Source organism: Cetorhinus maximus, chromosome 5, assembly GCF_964194155.1.
Source record: "Cetorhinus maximus chromosome 5, sCetMax3.hap1.1, whole genome shotgun sequence".
NCBI lineage: Eukaryota > Metazoa > Chordata > Chondrichthyes > Lamniformes > Cetorhinidae > Cetorhinus > Cetorhinus maximus.
This window is the reverse complement of record NC_135883.1, coordinates 99,463,187-99,479,027: the sequence shown is the minus strand read 5'-3', so window position 1 is coordinate 99,479,027 and position 15,841 is coordinate 99,463,187. Positions and strand designations below refer to the sequence as shown.

The 15,841-nt window shown below is 39.0% G+C and overlaps 1 protein-coding gene across 2 annotated transcripts in view; it reads right to left on the bottom strand.

The window, feature by feature from the left end:
• kpna5 (karyopherin alpha 5 (importin alpha 6)) overlaps positions 1–15,841 on the bottom strand; it is a 41,926-nt gene that overhangs the window by 9,263 nt on the left and 16,822 nt on the right. For both annotated transcript variants that reach the window (XM_078542237.1, XM_078542238.1), the window contains exons 6-13: positions 14,191–14,322; positions 13,456–13,544; positions 11,009–11,108; positions 10,694–10,857; positions 10,073–10,151; positions 6,608–6,733; positions 3,247–3,374; positions 2,342–2,520 (exon numbers count right to left, since the gene is read on the bottom strand). In XM_078542237.1, coding sequence (XP_078398363.1) covers positions 2,342–2,520; positions 3,247–3,374; positions 6,608–6,733; positions 10,073–10,151; positions 10,694–10,857; positions 11,009–11,108; positions 13,456–13,544; positions 14,191–14,322 — 997 coding nt within the window. The remainder of the gene's footprint in view (positions 1–2,341; positions 2,521–3,246; positions 3,375–6,607; positions 6,734–10,072; positions 10,152–10,693; positions 10,858–11,008; positions 11,109–13,455; positions 13,545–14,190; positions 14,323–15,841) is intronic.

Genomic DNA, 15,841 nt, shown 5'->3' with positions numbered 1-15,841 from the left:
ACATGGTTTTATGAATGGGAAATGTTTGACAAATTTATTGGAGTTCTTTGAGGAAGTAACAAGCAATGTGGATAAAGGGGAACCGGTGGATATGTTGTACTTAGATTTCCAGAAGGCATTTGATAAGGTGCCACATCAAAGATTACTACACAAAATAAAAGCTCATGGTGCAGGGGCTAACATATTAGAACGGATAGAGGACTGGTTAACTAACAAGCGGAGAGTAGGGATAAATGGGTCTTTTTCAGATTGGCACAATGTGACAAGCAGGTGCCACAGGGATCAGTGGTGGGGCCTTGACTACTTACAATTTATATCAATGACTTGGATGAAGGGACCAAATGTATGGTTGCTAATTTGCTGATGAGACACAGATAGGTAGGAAAGTAAGTTGTGGAGAGGGCATCAGGAGTCTGTAAAGGGACACAGACAGGTTAAGTGAATGGGTAAAAAATTTGGCAGGTGGCATATAACGTGGAGAAATGTGAACTTGTCCACTTTGGCAGGAAGAATAAAAAAGCAGCATATCATTTAAATGGAGAGAGATTGCAGAACTCTGAGGTACAGAGAGATCTGGGTGTTCTGGTACATGAATTAGGAAAAGTTAGTACGCAGGCACAGCAAATGATTAGGAAGGTAAATGGAATGTTGCTTATTACAATGGAATATGAAAATAGGGATGTTTTGCTGCAGTTGTACAGGACTTTGGGGAGACCTGGGGATGGGGGGGTGTGGGGAGGTTATCTTACAAGGAAAGGCTGAACAGACTGGGCCTGTATCCATTGGAATTTAGAAGAATGAGAGGTGATCTTATTGAAACATAAAAGATCCTGAGGGAATTTGACAAGGTGGATCCTTAAAAGAATGTTTCCCCTTGTGGGAGAGACTAGAGCTAGGGGGACACAGTTTAAAAATAAAGGGTCTCTCATTTAAGACAGAGATGGGAAGAAATTCTCTCTCTGTGGGTCATGAGTCTTTAGAACTCTCTTCCTCAGAGAGCAGTGAAGGCAGAGTCACTGTATGTTTTTACGGCAGAGGTAAATAGATGATAAGGGAGTCAAAGATTATCGGGGTAGGTGGAATATGGAGTTGAGCCACAATCAGATCAGCCATGATCTTATTGAATGACAGAGCAGGATCAAGGGGCTGAATGGCCTACTCCTGCTCCTAATTCACATATTCGTACGACATTAGGACAAATTAACCCTAACACAGAAAACACTTGAAACAATTTCAGATAAAACATTTAATTGTTTGTGCTTCTGTTTCCCCTTTCTATCAATCTTTCATCTAGTTCCCAATTTTGATTTAACTTTATTTTTCTACTGAAAATCATTTTCCTCAAAAAATCTTTAAAATTCTTTCCTTCCCATTTTCTTTGCCCTGCCCATTTTGTTAGTCAGAGGAACTTTCAAAAATTAGTCTGTGATGGTCTGAAAATCAGATTCGAGGCTAGTTTAGTATTACTAATTCAACAACTGATATTTAAAAACACATCAAACCAGGAAGTGATTGCTGCCACATGTAAATTTGCTCATGACTCCAATGCCAAAGGGTGTTTTAACTCCACCATCGCCAGCTAAGGGTTATTTCATTTCAGAGGAACAAAACAAAAGTTATACCTTCTCTTCTAGATATACAGGTAGAATATCCATTAAGCATAAATCCGATAACCAAACACATCCAAAAACCATGTTCTTTCTGAGCCTCAATGATCTTCAGCGCAGGAAATTCCTGACCCGAGGCAACATTAACCTCGCTGACCACATCCAACCTTCAGCGTGGGAAGTCTCAGGCCTGAGCTGACGCAAACCTCACCTTTAGTGCAGGAAGTCTGCATTCGATGAAAACCTTGCCGGCCAATTATAGCACAAGAGCTTGAACAGGTTGGTGCATGGGGACACGAAATGGAATGACATTTGCTACAGAAGTTCAAAGACTCCCTAATCTGCCAGTGAGCACTTATCTGATAATGAAAATAAAACTAAAACTAAAACATTAAACTTGCTGCATACAATATAAAGTGATTTCTCTGAAACAATTCATATATTTTATAACAAACAAGTCTTCAGATAAGACCATCAGCAGTTCCAATGAGTGTACCCGGAACGCTTGAACTGTATGTTGCCAGCTTTTCTTTATCTTCTGTTATTTTCTCTTTGCTGCTTATCTTCTCTTCTTTACTTTAGACTATAGCTAGCTAGGCTTAGGCTATTGTAATGCAAGTAGGCCTGGTCATACATGCGGTATCTGAAAACTGAAATGCGATTGGCCTCAAGGATTTCAGGTAACGGATACTTGACTTGTACTATTTGCTCTGTATTATCAGGAGTTTTCTCACCATAGGCTTCTTCAATAAGTGCACAGTATGGATTGATGCCAGTTCCATTCTGTTTGGCCTCTTGCTCTCCTAATCGCAGAATGTTTTCTAGTCCATTCAAAGCAACTTGCACTATTTTGGAGTCCATGACTGTAAGCAAGTCACAGAGAGGCTTGATGCAGCCCAATTCCACTAAATACCTTCAAAAGAAAACAAAGGTGCCAGTTAACAACTGCTGGTTTTAGTAAATTGATTATACAACAGAATCTGAATATCCCTAAATCATTTACTGAAAGGTGTAGCAGTTCTGAGTAGAAGCAGATTTTGTTTTAGCAGGTATTCTAGGGTTTTGATTGCTACAATAATAAAGAATAATAAACTAGCTTTCTTTTTTCTATACAACTGCGTAACACCCACTGTTGAGTGACCCAGTGATAACTTTCAGTTAATGTAACAATTTACTTCAATTTACAATTTAGGTGCTAGTCAAGTTTTTTGGAAAATTCCAAAATTTGCATTTTAGTAGATAAACGTTGAGACAATTAATAATAATTGCATTTAATAATTTGTAACAATTCCATTTTGTTAATGATTTGAAGTACAGGATTGAAAACTTGAATAAGGATCACATCATTCACTTAATTTCATTTACAGGTTTTTGTTAATAGAATAGACAATTGAATTTTAAATGACAAAGACTAAAAGTAGTGCGAAGCTTTAGAGAACATGGATTCTAAGACAATGAGTGAAACAGAACGGCTTTGTACTTGAGCATTTCATTGGAATTTTCTATTATAGCTCATTTGAAGCTGGTACATAAAAACAACTTCCTAAAGATTAAGTGTCTGAAAATACAGTACCCTGGTATGGATGGGGTGGAATTGAACATGCGCATGCACACTATCTCATTCACTGGTTATAATTACCTGATCTGTTCTGGAGTCCCCCCGGAAGTTGCATTTGTGATAGCCCACGCAGCTTCCTTCCTTGTGCGGAATTCAGCCTTTTGGAGAACATCAATCAGCACTGGGAAAATATTTGCATCTATTACAGCCTATTAAGTATAAAAAAGAATATGAATATCAAATCAAGTGGTCTGAGCATATTAGGTAACAAAAATTATATAAAACAGGCAATGGCTGTTCAAAACTAAATTTGAACTGAGTGCCGCATCTTCCCTTTTCAAAGAACTGATTTTTGCAGTTGCTATTCTATTTCATTTTTGCAGCTAGGGATTCTGAGAAAGGTGAATACACTGATCATTTCCAGTAAGAGCTGAATATAAACATCACACACCACCAGGCTGGTAGAAATCTGCTAACGTTTCTCCAAACCAAAACTGGCACGTCACACATCATTCTCTAACTGGTGGAGAGGCTAGCAAATAGTTTTTGCTTTTCTTTAACTGGCCATCAGGAAGTGTAACAGTTTTCTATCCTTATTTTCTCTTTCCTTTTAGCATACAACAGTATTTACCTCCAAATTTAATTGTTCCATCATTGTCAGCTCTGCCTTCAGCTACAAAGGCCCTAAGCTCTACACTTCCCTCCTGAAACAACTCCAACTCTTTCCTCTTGTAAGAAGCTAATAAGAATCCACCTCTGTGCCCAAGCTTTTGGTCATGTGCCTTAATGCATCATGTGCATTGGTGCCAAATTTGTTTGATAATACTCCCTGAGATGTCTAAGTCATATATAAATGCAAGTTGTTGTTGGGAGATGCAATATTTTAAAATTTACTTTCTTAACTTTGAACAGTACAATTTTTAAGACATGGCTTGCTGATTCTGCATCAGTTGTAAGCTTGTGTTGAATCTCAAAGAAAAAATCTGACTCAAGTACAGAAAGCACAGGTTTAGCATTTTCTGGGCAACCTCCCTTAGGGACTTTAACATGAAAATTTGTGAATCTGCCCGACTATGAAGTTTAGGGAAAAATGCATAATCTTGTCTTTGTCCCGTGACTCGCTTTCATTTGTAGATTTTGATTGGTTCCCAAAAGGTGCAAGTTAAAGTGGAGCGGATTGTAACACACTGGAACAGGAGTAGGCTATTCAACCCCTTGAGCCTATTCTGCCATTCAATCAGGTCATGGTTGATTTGAATCTTAACATGAGCCATTTTTCCATCTCTCTTGATACCGTTACTTAACAAATCTATTGATTGGTCCTTAAAATTTAAACTGATCCAGTATGCCCTGATATTTGGGAAATTAACTCATGGTTTCCATTACACTTAGTGATAAGGCGCTTGCTAGTAGTGTCCTAGGACCAACCATCTTCAGCTGCTTCATCAATGACCTTCCTTCCATCATAAGGTCAAAAGTGGGGGTGTTTGCATTCAGCACCATTCGTGACTCCTTAGATACTGAAGTGGTCCATGTCCAAATGCAGCAAAACCTGGACAATATTCAGGTTTGGGCTGATAAGTGGCAAGCAACATTCATGCCACACAAGTGCCAGGCAATGGCCATCTCTGACAAGAGAGAATCTAACTATTGCCCCTCGGCATTCAGTGGCATTACCATCGAATCCTCCACTAACAACATCCTCAGGGTTACCATTGACCAGAAGCTGAACTGGACTAGCCATATTAATACTGTGGCTACAAGAGCAGGTCACAGGCTAGGAATCCTGCAGCGAGTAACTCACCTCCTAAGGAGTGTGATGGAATACTCTCCACTTGCCTGGATGAGTACAGTTCCAACAACACTCGAGAAGCTTGACACCATCCAGGACAAAGCAGCCTGCTTGATTGGCACCCCATCCACAAACATTCACTCCCTCCACCACCGATGAACAATGGCAGCAGTGTGTACCATCTACAAGATACACTTCAGGAACTCACCAACGCTTCTCAGACAGCACCTTCCAAACCCATGACCACTACCATCCAGGAGGGCAAGGGCAGCAGACACATGGGACACTGCCACCTGCAATCTTCCCTCCAAGCCACTCACTATTCTGACTTGGAAATATATCACCGTTCCTCCACTGTCACTGGGTCAAAATCTTGGAACTCCCTAAAAGCACTGTGGGTGTACCTATACCACATGGACTGCAGCGGTTCAAGGTGGCAGCTTACTACCACCTTCTCAAGGGAAATTAGGGATGGGCAATAAATGCTGGCCTAGCTAGCAACGCCCTCACCCATGAACAAATGGGAGAAAAAACAAATCACTTTTGAGCTATAGTTTTGACTTTTTTTCCTGATTTTTTTCCACCAGAAGAAATACGGAATAATTTTGAACACCTGAATTAGATCACCTCTCCAACATCAAAATTCAAGGGAACAGCATGTCATTATTAATTTAACCCTTTAAGCCCTGGTATAATTCTGATGAATCTGCACTGTATCTTTCCAAGGCCAATGTTTCTTTCCAGACATTCAATGCCCAAAACTAAACTCAGGGCTCCAAACAGGATATGTCCAAAGCACTGTGTGAAGTATCACTTCCTTACTTTTGAATTCCAGCCACCATGAAATAAAAGACTATATTCTATTAGCCTTTTAGATTTTTTGAACCTACACACCAACTTTTAGTGATTTATGAACTTCGACACCTAATTTCCTTTGCTCCTCTACAGCTCCTAGTCCACAAAGAAAATATTCCAAAGTCTCGGCTTCCAAGTGTATGTCCTCATATTTCCACACATGGAATTCTGTTATAGGCTAACTAGAGGAAAAGAAAACTATGTGCTGTTTCAATTTTCTTCCCCAAATCTCACAACTTGCTGTTCTTCCTAGCTTAGTTACCCACAAACTTGGATATACAACTCTCCATTATAAACGCACACACATTATAGATAGTGGGAGGTTGAGGACCCAGTACAGATCCCTCAGGAACACCACTTGTCATATTATATCTATCAGAGAACCAGCACTTTATCCCTGCTGTCTTCCACTTCCTGACTATTTTATTCCCCCCCACTCCCCCCCAACCTTTCAGAACAATGATATTTACAATCATATGAAAATAATGCACAGAAAATGACTAGCTGCTCCACCACACCTGCCTCATACAGATATGCTTTCAGCTGGACACTTAGCCACCGACTAACAATCTCCTGTGAGAGGCGGAAAAAAATGTTTAAAAAAAACTAATTTATGGGAAAAAAAATCTAGAAAATTCCAAATGTCAAAATGTCAAAGCAGGTTACCAAACACAAGCAGGACAAAATATAGACCAGCATTAAAATGCCATCTCACTTTTACTTTGTGTAGCTAACATATGATAGGCAACAGGCAAATTTTACATTACTTTTGGAAGTATAGTGCAAGTACATCACCTGTATTTGTGCTCTATTCCCAGCAGTGATGTTGGAAACTGTCCAGCAAGCTTCCTTCCGTATAGATTCTTTCGGACTGCTCAACAAATGAAGGAGGCAGGGAAGTGCAGAGCAGTTCAAAATCACCTAAATGAAGTAATAAAATGTCAACATTGATAGGCATTTCTACTTAGTAATTTCAAGGTATGAAAGTTGGCACAATTAAATATCCAAACTCAAATGGAAGATTGTTCAGAAGCATGCAAATAAACATTTTAAACTTAAGGTACACCAACTCGAACTAGTATTATGATCCCTATGGAGACCATTAACATAAAAGAACTGAATTTACCAAATGAACCCAGATACTGATGACAAGATTTCACATTTTATAACTTCTACTTCAACAATCAAACCAAAATCAACATAAATGAAATATTAACAGCCACATTGTATTCAATAGAAACTATAAAGTACACTTTAAATAGCCAGTACAACAAAGATGGATCTCTCAGATTTACTGGCAGTCCCTTTAGCACATATGGCGTCACATTTAGCCACAAAGTTGTTCAAAACTCTGTCTTTCTCGGGTAGAATTCCACTTTCTATCTCCAGGCAGGATTTAACCACCCGAATCTCCTCCTCCAGCCGCTTCTAACCTAGTCCTATAGGGAAAGTCTTCACCAAAATGGCCAGCTCTGGTTAATTAGTCCTTTCAAAGTAATTGAAGCAGCGACAGTAATTCTACTTTTTTAATCCCCGTTTCTGGATTCAACCTTTCGTTGCCTTCTTTTCAGCTGTGCCACACACAACCCTCCTTAGCTTGCCTGCACTGCTCTGCTGCCGAAATCTGATCTCCGAGGGTTCTATGTTTTCCTTTACCCCCAATCAGCTTGTTTCCTTAGCAAACTGAGGTCACAGCATGATTTTTCCAGAAATCTGATGTCTCAATGAGAAACTTGAAGTCAGAACTCCCTTTCCCAGAGACTTGAAGCTTTAATTTCTCTTTCAATTAGGGAATGCCTCCAAAAAAAAAGGTTTTGAAACCAAAACCTGCTTGCACATGCTTCCCCACTGGTCCCGCACACTGCGGATTTCAACATACTAGGTATATTATTGAAAAACAGACTAGAACCAGTAAAGTAGATTCCACATATTTAGTTTACAGCACAGAATTTGTGCTATTTTTCAGCAAATAAAAATTTTAGATGGTATTATTGCAGCAGAATTTAAATATTTTGCCATAGAACACAATATAAACTTATTCTAATATAATTACCCCATTCCCCTTTATATAACTAGCAGGAAAATAGAGAGTCCATTAATACCCTCTAAGCAAAAAGGCAGCTAGATCTTTAAGCAAAGGATTGCACATCATTATATTAATCCTACTACTTGTAAGTGACCTTACAATAGTGAAATTTTCTCCATTCATCTACCAGTCATTTTCACACGAAGCAGAGAATTTTAGTGTGGCTGAGTGCATGGATTTAGATATGTATACCAATAAAAACTGTACTCACAACTGCTGTCTTACCTGCCCTTGTGAAAAGTGTTTGTTCTCAGAAGTTGTGCTGAGAAGTTACTTTACACTTTGATGCCTCCAAGGTTAGAAAAGTAATCTCTATATACATTTGAGGATCATATGTCTGATCTGCACTTTGGAACACTAATCTCAGGTCAGTATTAATACTGCTTGTGGTGTTAGTCTGGATCTCAGATAAGGACCACCAGCAGCAGAAGCAGTACCTGCATCAGGAGAAGCAGGAACGCATGCCATACCAACAACAGCCTCTTGACAGGAAAGGGGGATCAGCAGGGAGGTGCAGCTTGCAGGAAATCATACAGAGTGCAGAGGACCTACAGGCAGAGGATGAGCTTCTTTGACACGTCCGAACAGTGTCTCCGGAGGCTCAGTATTGCACCAGGTGATGGCAGACATTTGTAGTTTGTTAGAACAAAACATGCTGTCAATTGGATCTGGTGGCCATGCTTTGGCAGTGGCTATCAAGTCAAAACGATCCTCAATTTCTTTGCCCGTGGATTCATCCAGGGCTCTGGAGACATTTCCAGAATCTTGCAGTCAGCAGCCCACAAAAGCATAAGACTGATGGCTTGTTGGACAGCATGAGTAATCATGTACACTTTTCCAGCAATGACGATAGTCAGAACGAGTGAAGCTCTGTTTGCAACTCCGGTTGGTCTCCCACACATAATGGAATTAAGAGTCATATTGGACTCAAAACGTTAACACTGTTTCTCTCTCCACAAATGCTGCTAGATCTGCTGAGCTTTTCCAGCATTTTTTGTTTTTAATTTCTCCTGCATCCACAGTATTTTACTTTTATTACGGTAATTAAGGCAGCTAGATCACCCAGGAGCATTCATCAACTGTAAGAGCTTCCACCCCATCCACTTCCATCAATGTGCAGTTGCCATGCAACCATGAAAAATATATTTATGGCTACGTGCAAAAGGTTCCTGATGCTTTTGACCTACAGCAGTCCACCCTCCCGATCTATTCACATGTCAAAGCGAAAGCACTGACTTGGTTGTTGAGAGACAAGCAATACCCACTTAAAAACGTGACTGTCATCTGTGTGGAACCCAACCATTGAGGCCTCTGAGCAGTACAATGGAAATCATATGACAACTAGATGTCATTAAGCAAGCCATTGGCTTGCTGCAGATGTGCTTCAGATACCTGGACAGATCTGGAGGCACCCTTCGGCATATACCAGCCAGGATTTCTAGAGCTATTATGGTGTGCTGCACTCAGCAAAACAATGCACAGCACCAAGGTGTGTGCCATCCCTCAACAACCCCTCTCCCCACAGCATAGCATGATGTTAAAATCCAGCCCCACAATTCCCCATAAAGCAATGAGGTGAAGGACCACTTAAATCAATTTGGATGAATCTGTTTGAGAAACACTGGCAAGGACAGTAGAATAAATGCTTACTTTTGTGATCTTTACCACCCCCCTAAAACAGAATGGGCAGACAGATCCTTGGTTTAGTATCACAACTAGAGAAAAACTCCACAGAATTCCCTCAATACCAAACTGAAATATATGTCTAGATTATATGCTTAGGTCCTGGGTGGAGATTGAACCTGACTTTTGACTAAGTCAGAGTGCTATCAACTGATTCAAAATGACAACCCAAAACCAAAGAAAAAAATGCAACTGAATAAAGAATGAATAATAAAAATGCCACGTGTACTTTGGGAGGGCGAAGAGGGTACAGTTAACTTGTACAAACAAAAAGTATCAAGAAATTACTTCAAGATATCTGATACAGTTAATTTCAAGACCAAAGGTTTAAAAAGCCACATACTGTCAGGGAGAACATTATGTTTCAGCACTAGATCCATTTAGAATAGTTCATGCACAGAAATTGCACAGTTGTGCTGAAGAGATGAAAATAACAGTCTCACAAATATACTGTGAAGCTAAAGGGTAGAATTTTAAAGGTGTGCGCTCACCTGTGTCTGGATGTCATCGCCAGTAACTATGTTTCCAACAGCTCTCAGTGCAGGTGATACAACCTTATAATCATTATGCCTATTAAAGAAATACAGGACAAAATTAGCACAACTCATTGCTACATTTCAAAGGAAAATATCTGCAAATCATTGAAAAAAACTTTTGTTCAGCAGGAGTAGACATACAGAACACAACTGATTTTATTAAAAACTAAAAGCCTCTAAATGATTTTATTTATTTAAGGCAATACATATTACTGCTGCCATAATAGGTATACTTTATCTGAAACTATACAAAACAAAACATAAGTTGTACAAAATCAACCGGTAGTATATTCTGAGATTCTTGAACAGGTTAGTCCCTATTAAGTAGTATTATTTACTAATTCCTATTATGGGAGCCTGCCAACACATTATGACCATGGTCACTAGTTTTTGGTGACCAAGTCAAATTCAATTCTTTAATTATGTAGAATTGAGATTCCTGGTGGTTAGAAAAATTACATTCAACAATTCTCTGAAAATCAAATCAATGGTCTTATGATTTAAATAAAATGCTTTTGAGACAGAAAAAGAACTACGATCACATTAAAAGCCAAGAAATAAAATCCAAATACTTACATCAGAAGCTCCACTAATCGCCTGCAAACTCCAGAATCAATAACTATTTGTATTTTCTCATTGGGTCCATCGGAAAGATAAGAAAGGGCCCAGCAAGCATCAGCCAAGACATCAGGATCACTGCTAAATAAAAGTCTTGACAATACGTTCAAGCAAGGTGACACCTAAAGCAGCAATACAAACAGTCATAAGATTTATATTGACTTAAGAAACTGTACAATGGAATAGTTTCACTCCTTAGTTTAGCACCGACTTCAAAACTGAAACATATTAGGAATGCGAAATGTTTATGTAAAAAAATGCCTGAAACCATACCTTATCAAAATCTGGGGGTGGATTTTTTCCCCTGCATAGGTTGGACAAAGCCCACACAGCATTTCTTGTTGTAGTAAGACGGTTCGACTTAGTCAATAACCTGAAGTTTTAAAAAGTCTACATTAGAAGAAAAAGCTTAGCAAGGAAGCAATCCCATTTCGTTATCTTAATTACACAGCCACATCATTTATCAACATACTAAAACTGAATATTCAAAATAGCTTTGATGACAATGGTTCTGGTAAACCTCTATTATGTTACATTTTGCTTTAAAAACAAGATATTAGATTACTTACTACAACAACAGGTTCAGGAGAAATAATCTATCATTCTTCCTTTGTTCAGTCTCAGCATAAAAAGCTGTACAACAACTGTGGTACAATGAGGTCCCACAGCTTCAAGCTTGGAGCATATCAGCTCCAAAGTGCCTTTGCACTGATATATCTAATCAAAACAGTAATATATTTACATAAAGCACGGAAATAACTCCTGCAGCACACAAGTTCTTCTCTGTATATTGCATTAGAAGTGTATACTGTACAGGTAGAGTGAGCCTTAATTTTCTTTGGCAGCTCCTACACTAACCACTGTGCAACAATATAAAATGCTCCATTATCTACTTTGATAATCTGTGGGGTAATATATTTACCCAATGGATTTTTCCCAAAACAAGCCACCATTTACAGTAGATTATAAACAAAAGTTGATGGTTATTGATCACAAGGCAAACATGGATAAGAAAAACATTCAACTCATCTTGGTTTTCACCTCCACTACACAATCTGGAAATCTATTTTTTAAAATTCATTCACAGGATCTGGGCTTCGCTGGCTGGGTCAGCATTTATTGCCCACCCCTAATTGTCCTTGAGAAGGTGGTGGTGAGCTGCCTTCTTGAACTGCTGCAGTCTATGTGGTGTAAGTACACCTACAGTGCTGTTAGGAAGGGAATTCCAGGAGTTGGACCCAGTGACAGTGAAGGAACGGCTATATATTTCCAAGTCAGGGTGGTGAGTAACTTGGAGGGGAACTTCCAGGTGGTGGTGTTCCCATTTATCTGCTGCCCTTGTCCTTCTAGATGGTAGTGGTTGAGAGTTCGGAAGGTGCTGTCGAAGGAGCCTTGGTGAATTCCTGCAATGCATCTTGTAGATGGTACACACTGTTGCTGCTGTGCGTCGGTGGTGGAGGGAGTGAATGTTTGTGGATGTGGTGCTAATCAAGCGGGCTGCTTTGTCGTGGACCGTGTCATGCTTTTTGAGTGTTGCGGGAGCTGCACTCATCCAGGCGAGTGGAGAGTATTCCATCACACTCTTGATTTGTGCCTTGTAGATGGTGGACAGGCCTTGGGGAGTCAGGAGGTGGGTTACTTGTCGCACGATTCCTAGCATCTGACCTGCTCTTGTAGCCATAGTATTTATATGGTTAGTCCAGTTCAGTTCAGGAAGAATTAAAAAAGCAGAGTATTACTTAAACAGAGAACGTCTGCAGAATTCCAAGGTGCAGAGGGGTCTAGGTGTTCTGGTGCATGAGTCACAAAAAGTTAGTATGCAGGTACAGAAAGTAATTAAGGCAGCTAATGGAATTATTTATCACCAGAGGAACTGAAAATAAGGATGTTATACTTCAGTTATACAGGGCATTGGTGAGACCACATCTTTAACACTGTGCGCAGTTATGGTCTCCTTATTTAAGGAAGGGTGTAAATGTGTTGGAGGCAGTTCAGAGGAAGTTTACTAGATTGATACCTGGAATGAGCAGGTTGCCTTGTAGGAAAGACTGGACAGACTGTTTCCACTGGAGTTTAGGAGAGGGAGGGGTGACTTGATTGAAGTATATAAGACCCTGAACAGTCTCGACAAGGTGGATGTGAAAGGGATGTTTCCTCTTGTGGATGAGTCCAGAACTAGAGGGCACTGTTTTAAAATTAGGGCTCACCCTTTTAGGACAGATGAGGAGAGGTTTTCTGAGGGTTGTGTGACTTTGGAACACCCTGCTTCAGAAGTCAGTGAAGACGGGGTCATTATATATTTTTAAGGTGGAGTTATATTGATTCCCTTGCCTAACAAGAATCTAAGGTTATCGGAGGTACATTGGAATGTGGAATTTAACACACAAACAGATCAGCCATGACCTTATTGCATGGCGGAACAAGCTCGAGGGGCCAGATGGCTACTTTTGCTTCTATTTGGTGTGTTCTTATCGCTGTCCAAACTGATTCTACATCTTCATCTTTAGAACTAAGGTCATCACTCACTATTGTACTGTCATCCTTAATTAACAGAGCAACCCCACCACCTTTTCCTAGCTTCCTGTCCTTGCTAAAATGTCAAGTACCCTTGAATTTTCAGGTCCCAACATTCATCACCTTGTAGCTACGCCTCTGTAATGGCTATCAGGTCATAACTATGTATACACATATTTTTCGTTGGTCTACTGCCATGAACTTACTGTAAGAGAGGTGGAAGAATTCCACAATTTAACACAAAATCTCTGCATTCAGCATTGTCCCCCGCAATGTTGCCCAGTGCCCAGACTGCCTGCAAGACAATACAACAATCAAAACTATTGAAAGGTATGCCCACTTAAAAGTTATATTTTGACATTTAAGAGGCATTAAAATGCTACCAAAGCTATTTGTGTTTTCAATTAAATTGTTCCCCTGACTTTTCTGGATGCGTGGAACATACAGGATTAGATCACAGGGTAGTCTCTTGGCAAAAAAAAAAGCAATATTTTTTCAAATTAGAGGCATTCAGTACTATGTTGATGGGCATCATCATGTTATGAAGGGGCAAAATAAGAAAAAACATTACAAGAACGTCTTTCTGTCCTTTTCCTTTACTCAGCGTGCTTGTATTTTTAAATTAAGGAAACAGAAATAAAATGTAAACATCAATGTTCACTGTATCAAATGTTGCTTTCCAACGTTGACAAAATCATTCCAATGTTCAATGCTTCAATGTCTAAAAAGACTTCAATAATGTCACATTTTTCAACCTACATTTAAGATGTGATTAATCTAAACATTCATAATGTGACATAATTAAGAAACCAAAACTGCACATAAGTTCTACATTGTAAATTTTCCCAACACCACCAAAAAGATCAATATCACTTGACTATGAATTGGATATAAAAAATATGTATAGGAATTAAATAATATATACAGAAGAGAGAGAATACCTGTTCTTGCACATCCTCGTATTCGGAGTTAAGTAGCTCAATGAAGATAGGGACGGCATCAGCTTCTATAACTACTTTAGTATGGAGAAATGTTCCAGAAGCAATGTTTGTTAAAGCCCATGCAGCCTCAAACTGCAGATTTAAAAAAAGCACAAAAGTTAATAATACAATGGATTACTGTAGCTCTTCTGCCATTACTTAAAGCATTAATAAGACACCAATTTCAGTTTGCTATTCTTACACATGTATTTTTTGTATTCAGGGCAAGACAAACATTTCATTCTAATTAATTATACAATACTAGCAACTTTGCACTGGAAGTCACAGGATATCTATGATTCTATAAAATGAAATATCTACAGCATAGAAACACATGATTCTCAAGATTGCTTTCATGAGGTTGGAGGTATAAAAATGTAAAACTTTTTCTGGGTTGGCTGCACTAAGACTAAATTTAAAAATGAGCCAGAAAGAAAAATTCAGAAGTCAGTGCAATACAATGTTTGACAGAAACATTTGTCATTAGGCTCAGGATGGCATTAGAAAGAGGCCTGTAACAAAAACACCTGAACTTGTTAACCTTAAGAGTCTGAGTGGCCATAGAAAACCATCTGGTTGATGAACGATACCCATTGTTCTAAAATTCTGCTGCCTACCAACCACTTTCCTCACTGCAAAAGTAAATACTTTACAATAAAACAATATCCACCAATAGTGTACTTTTTTCCATTCAAAGGAAAAAGCCAAAATAGATAGTTTCTTTTTAAAAATGAATTTAATCTTTTAAGTGGTCACTTTGTTCATTCAAGTGTTGTGGTACATTTTGCAAAAAAAAAAGTTAAGTACTAAACGCACAATAAAGTACAAACAAATTGCAGGAACACTGAAATAAACAGCAAGAAGTCCATCATCACCTCAAAATAAAAAATGTTACAAGCACAGACTGATCAAGAGCAAGTTTTTGATTGATACTTTTGAAGAAAGTATTCCTGGAATGCTATGCATGTCATATATCTAGGTTCAGTTGTTTGATAAAGTGCCACTCAATAGGCTTATCATCAATGGGAAAGCTGAATGCTTAAGTTTCTTAAAAGTGGAGGAATAGAAATCTAGGGAAACATGATATTTTTTAAAATTGAAAGCATAATTAGAAGAGGCCATTAAATAAAAGCTGGGATTCTGGGGTTTAGGCAAAAAGACAATGAATATAAGAGCAAGAATTTGTATAAGACATTGGTTAGACTAGATAAAATTTGTCCAGTTCTGTGTACTGGACTACTCCCCCAGGCATGTGCTAGAATGGAGAAGGTTAAGAACATTAAAAAACTCAACATATGGTTAGAGGACTGGCATCGGGAAAAATAGTTTTATATAGGGTATGGACATCTACTCTGAAGATTGGAACTATTCTGCAAGGATGGGCTACATCTAAACATGTACAGTTTTGGTCTCATTTGAAAAAGGGTATAATTGCGTCAGAAGCAGTACAGAGGAAGTTCACTCGACTCATTCCTGGGATGAATGGCTTATTTTATGGAGAAAGGTTGATCAGATTGGCCTCTACCCATTGGGGATTAGAAGAATGGGAGGTGATCTTATTGGAACATAAGATCCTGCAAGGACTTGATAGGGTGGATACTGGGAGGAAGCT